The 3,837-nt window shown below is 34.9% G+C and overlaps 1 protein-coding gene across 4 annotated transcripts in view; it reads left to right on the forward strand.

Moving 5' to 3' along the window:
- The first annotated feature begins 1,600 nt into the window (after positions 1-1,600).
- The window catches only part of LOC107739551 (solute carrier family 52, riboflavin transporter, member 2-like), an 11,412-nt gene continuing 9,175 nt past the window's right edge, over positions 1,601-3,837 (forward strand). For 2 of the 4 annotated variants that reach the window (XM_016551703.1, XM_016551701.1), the window contains exons 1-2: positions 1,601-1,869; positions 2,991-3,125. Coding sequence is in view for 2 of the 4 variants with exons in the window: in XM_016551701.1 (XP_016407187.1) it covers positions 3,062-3,125 (64 nt within the window). In the remaining 2 variants the exon portion in view is untranslated. The remainder of the gene's footprint in view (positions 1,870-2,990; positions 3,126-3,837) is intronic. The other 2 variants (XM_016551702.1, XM_016551704.1) reach the window with 2 other exon arrangements.

Raw genomic sequence — 3,837 nt, forward strand, 5'->3', positions numbered from 1 at the left:
TCGAGGGACTACCACGACAGAACAAAGAAAGAAAAATGCTGGCGAACTATAGCGGAAGCAATTCAGCAATGTTTACACTCTTGTTTTCGGAAGTCTTTTTTTATTTTTTTTATTTTTTATTAATGAAAATAAAACAAATAACAAACAGAGCATAGCATAAGACAGTCATTACAATACAAAGTGTGACATTAATTAGTAACAGGGGATCTGAAAATAATGTCATATTTTATATGTTAATGACTTTTTGTTTTTTAACAATTTCAGAGAAGATATAAAACAATCAAATTCCACTAAAAATACCTTAAATATTGGGGATGAATTTAAGCATTTTTGTTTATGTATATAAAATTTTGCCAGCAATATGAATAAATTAACAATGTATTCAAGACCTTTGTTAACATTGTTTTCATAGTACACAATAATATCCTTTAAAGAAAACACGTATTTATCCTTTACTAGATTCAAAATAAATTCTGCCAATTCCTTCCAAAAATTTTGGGTAATTTTACAATAAAAAAACAAGGCTGCGTTCAGCTCCGACAAAACAGTGCAAAACGTTTTTTAAACGGAAACGGTGGTGCGTTGAACACCCTGTTCTGATGACGCAAGAGTTGCAACTATGGCAGCTGAGAAGGCCATTCTTTGTGGGGTTTTTTTGAAGAATTTTCGGAGCCGGATGAAATCGGTATAAATACTTGTTTAATACTACAAAATACGCTCGAAGGTACAGTCATTGCCCTTGCCGTCCAGAATAAAAGAGAACATCCTAATCAAATGAAGGGATTTGTGGAAACTGTGGTTCCTAATTATTGTGATCCAACATTTGCCTCGCATTTCAGGATGAAAAGACAAACATTTCAGGTGAAGGATAATCCACTTTTTACCTCCGAGACTGTGTTATGATCTATATGACCTTATTATTTTTATTGTGAGTATTAGGCTTATCATTATTGCTGATCACTGTTGTTGTGCTATGATATTGTAATATTTACCATTATATAATCAGAGGGGTATAGAAAAGTTTATTAAAGTGTCACTCCATAATACAATAGCAAAATATATGTATAGTATTTTTATGTTACATTAATCATTATTTAGCACACCTTCCTAAGGAAAGGATATGGATCAGAACACATTTACTCCACAATACAATATTTAGACAGACTTAAAGAAGTTCCAGATCTATACTTGTGCTCTTATTATTTCAGTTATTTTGACTTTAATGTAAATAAACATGTGCAAACAATATACTTGCTCTTGTGAATTTATTTTGATGTTAATTACATTGTGCCAGCTGTCTCTTTAATACCGCGTGGTTTATATACATGTTGCTGCTGATTGGGCTGACATTTTTTACACACCCACCAAACAAGAGAAAACGTATCTCAAACCCCGTTGCACACCGTTTCCAGGAAACATGTCGTTCAAACCGGAAACCGTAGCAAAACATTGCGCACGGTTTGAGCTTGAACTTGCCCCAAATGTGTTACTCGGAAACCGAAAATCTCGTAACACCGGTGGATGTGATGACGCAATTACGTAATGACGCAAAAGAATCACTGAACCGTTATGAACCGGTTCTTTGTAACTGTAACTGATTCGCTGAAGCGAGGTGGACTTGACTAGCATAACCGTTTTATCAAAAAACAATGCAAGGAGTATATCCAATCAAAGACTCCTCAGATGCTCACGTGTCTCAACAGGGAAGTCCATGATGTAGAGTGGACGTTCCACAGTTTTATGCAAATTATTGTTGAATCGGAATCCTCGACTCTTTCTACACATTGCAAAGGGTCCAAAAACGCTGCACAGCACGCCTAACTTACATTTACTACAAAGCAAAGAATACTGCAGCTGAACAATAAGTCGGTGAGTACATTTTGAGATTTCACACTTAAACATTGCCGTTGATGTAAATACATGAATATATTTACGTTTTTATGCTTATTTGAGTTTTAAATATGTTTGCTACATAACATTGTTTAAACGTCAATGGTAATGTCCCACAGTAAAAGCAATTCAACACAGACGGCATGTTTGCAAACTTCACGATACTGCGGACTGACGGATTCTCGCACGCTAGAGAGAACAAACCACGAAGAATGAAAATGTAACGTTATGTTTTCGTTTTCAGCCCTAGAGATCGAGTTTTTTTCCCAAACAGTAAAACCAAAACGACCAAACTAGATATTTAGTCAATAATAGCAAGAAGTCGATAAGACAACACCTTCCTACAAAATCAACCGCGTGCGCAAATGGCGTCAACATCTTGTTTCCTGATTGCTCAAGGATAACTAACAAATAACTTGACCATTTGACAGAATATATGACCTTGATTTATATCAGTAAAGATAGCAGTGATGCAGCTGACCTTTTGCACCATTCTTTCACTGTTATTTTTATCCCATTAATTCTATTCATTCATTTTGTGTGACATTCGCAGCAAGTAATCATAACACTTACATAATTCATAACCCTTTCAATATATTATCAAAGAAACCACAGAAACCATAGTTACTGTAAATATTATCACGACTGTAAAATTAAGGTGATTAATTAATATAGGATGACCTTTAAAAAGTGTATGAAAGGTGTCATTGTAATTTCCTTTCTGATGTCAGCATTAGCTAATACCAAGCTACCACAGTTGTAGAATATTGTATTTATTATTTATATTTGTCAGAATCGATTGTTATATTTTGCCATAAACTTACCATGGTGTATTTTTAAGGAAACCAACTTATGTAATGTATACCAAAAAAATGTGTCTTGTGTTTGATTTTTAAGATGAGTGTTTCATTTTTAAGTTGAAAATGATTATAAACCTGTAATACCAATAAGAAAACGTCAGTCTTAGGCAAGTACACCAGTTGTAACGTGATAAAAAAATAACCTGAGGGATAATTTTTTGTTCCATGGTTAAGATCAGCTGTGGACTACCATTCTCTGGTCGTTATTACTAAAACATTTATCTGGCCTTTATTTGAAAGCATCCACCAGATGATTTGAAAGCATCCACCAGATGGTTTAAAAACAAGCCAAGCCACTTTGATGTTCAACTATGGATGACCTGCAAGACTTTGGTTCCTCTAGTGCGAGTGCTAAGACCATTGCTGCTGAGCTCGGTGAGTACTATTTTTTTGTTTTGTTTTCAATGACTTACAATTAGTGGTCGACCGATGTTGTTTTTTTGACAGCCGATGCCGATATCTTGGAAAGCAGGGTGGCCGATATAAAGCCGATATCATTTTATTTAAAGCTGCAGTCCGTAACTTGGTTAAAAAGTATCCAAAATCAATATTTGAGCAAGAACATAACCAGCCAGTGTTCAAAACTATCGCCTTACTTTAGCCCGATTCACAACGGTTAGCTTATAATAATGTTTTCTAATTTGAGTGGTACGGGTAGGTCTTCTCAGGAAATTCGAGCATGCTGCTGCGTAATTACGTCACTTCTGTAAACATAAAGGAGTTGTCCCGGCTACTAGGCTATCGCATGTGAGGATCCTGCAGACGGCCGATTGTTTATAGCCTTTTCTAACAGCAGCTGGAATAATTAAATGTCAACAAATCATTTTGATGGCGGATTGTAATCCAGAAAGGATTATATGAAACACTTGTGATTGAAATTAAATTATATTCCGGTTTTAAATGTGCTTCTGATTACAGATAGCCTGGGATTACACAATATTTGTATTTTAAAGACAACCAGTTCAAAGGAAGCATAGTTTGCTTTTTGGGTTAAAATAATTTCTTGGTATGAAATTCGAAGAGTATGACAATTAGATTAGACTGTGCAGAAATTGAAATCTACACGCTAATACACACTATACTCATA

Source organism: Sinocyclocheilus rhinocerous, unplaced genomic scaffold, assembly GCF_001515625.1.
Source record: "Sinocyclocheilus rhinocerous isolate Xijiao unplaced genomic scaffold, SAMN03320098_v1.1 scaffold314, whole genome shotgun sequence".
In the NCBI taxonomy this organism is placed as follows: domain Eukaryota; kingdom Metazoa; phylum Chordata; class Actinopteri; order Cypriniformes; family Cyprinidae; genus Sinocyclocheilus; species Sinocyclocheilus rhinocerous.